Consider the following 1390-nt stretch of genomic DNA (forward strand, 5'->3'; position numbering starts at 1 on the left):
CCACAAAAAAGAAGAAATCGTTGAATGGACGGGTCGGCTTAGAACACGAAGAGCAGTTGAAGGAGTTGAAATTCACTGGGCTTACGCGCCAGGAAAAGGTGAACATATCAACAAAAAAAAAAAAAATTATTTCAGTTGTTTTTGTTTGCTGCAATCAATCCGAAATAAACATTTTATTTCGTTTATTTTATCCTCGTTTCGCTTATTTCAACTCTGATGATTCATCTCCTCTCAGTTGCCGTCGCCGCCAGCTTCGATGGAGCAGAGCCATTTCAAGAAGTTATTCCCTTTCAAGATGTGAATTCAGCTGGGCGTGAGTTTATGCGTTTTCTGTATTCTTTTTTTTATACTGCTGATACAAAAAAATATGTACAACAACTCTTGCATAAAAAAACCACAAAAAACTAACGAATGAAGCAGCCACCAGCTGCACAGCTATCTATATACAACACACAATAAATAAATAAATAAATAAATAAATAAATATAAATTAAAACGCATGCAAGAGCTGTATTATTATATTTATATTTTGTTGCAGCTCAGTTCAACCAAGTGCTGACATTTGGTCACCCTGTACAGCTGAAGGCGATTCGTCTTCGCATGAAAAACCCGCAGAGTCAATTCTTTGGCATCAATTTGGTGCAGCTACTGGGTGGGGGCTTTCCTATCATCAGAATACAAAGCGGCATCACCAGCCCCCATCAAGTAAGCGCTCTGCTGCTGCTGCTGCTGCTGTTGCTGTTGCTGCTGTTTTTGCTGCTGTTGTGCTGCTGCTGGTTTTGTTGCTGCTATTGGTTGCGTTGTTGTCTCTGTTGTTGCTGTTTTTTCTGTTTCTGTTGCTGCTATTTCTGTTGCTGCTGTTGCTGCTGTTGCTGCTGCTGCTGCTGCTGCAGCTGTGGTTGTATCTTTGTTTCTGCTGCAACAACTTGTATTTTGTTTTAGGATCTTTGCTTGCAAAGCGATGAGCAAGGCGATATCGTGCTGGATGGCTGTCTCACTTCTGCTGCTGCAGCAGATGAACGAGCGCTGTGGCAGTTTACAGAGAGAGGTATTTCTTGTTGCTGTTGTTTTCATCTTTTTTATCTTTTTATACAAACAAAATAATTATGTTTATAATATTTATCTTTATATTCTATTACTATTAACATTTAATGTTATATTATATTATATTATTTTATTTTATTTTATATTGTATTTCATTGCAGTAGTATTGTACTGTATTTTCCACTGTGTGTTTTCTCTACTCTATCACATCTTAATATACTCTACCAATATATATATATACATATTCAACATATATATATATATATATATATACATATTCAATATATATATATATATATATATATATATATATATATATATATATATATATATATATATATATATA

The 1390-nt window shown here is 34.9% G+C and overlaps 1 protein-coding gene across 1 annotated transcript in view; it reads left to right on the forward strand.

Moving 5' to 3' along the window:
• Positions 1 to 216: 216 nt before the first annotated feature.
• The window catches only part of EMH_0026920 (F5/8 type C domain-containing protein, putative), a gene marked incomplete at both ends in the record, with an annotated part of 1335 nt that continues 161 nt past the window's right edge, over positions 217 to 1390 (forward strand). Inside the window, 3 exons of the mRNA XM_013502688.1 lie at positions 217 to 313; positions 539 to 705; positions 943 to 1048. Coding sequence (XP_013358142.1) covers positions 217 to 313; positions 539 to 705; positions 943 to 1048 — 370 coding nt within the window. The remainder of the gene's footprint in view (positions 314 to 538; positions 706 to 942; positions 1049 to 1390) is intronic.

This window comes from Eimeria mitis, genomic scaffold (genome assembly GCF_000499745.2).
Source record: "Eimeria mitis Houghton genomic scaffold, Emh_scaff992, whole genome shotgun sequence".
NCBI lineage: Eukaryota > Apicomplexa > Conoidasida > Eucoccidiorida > Eimeriidae > Eimeria > Eimeria mitis.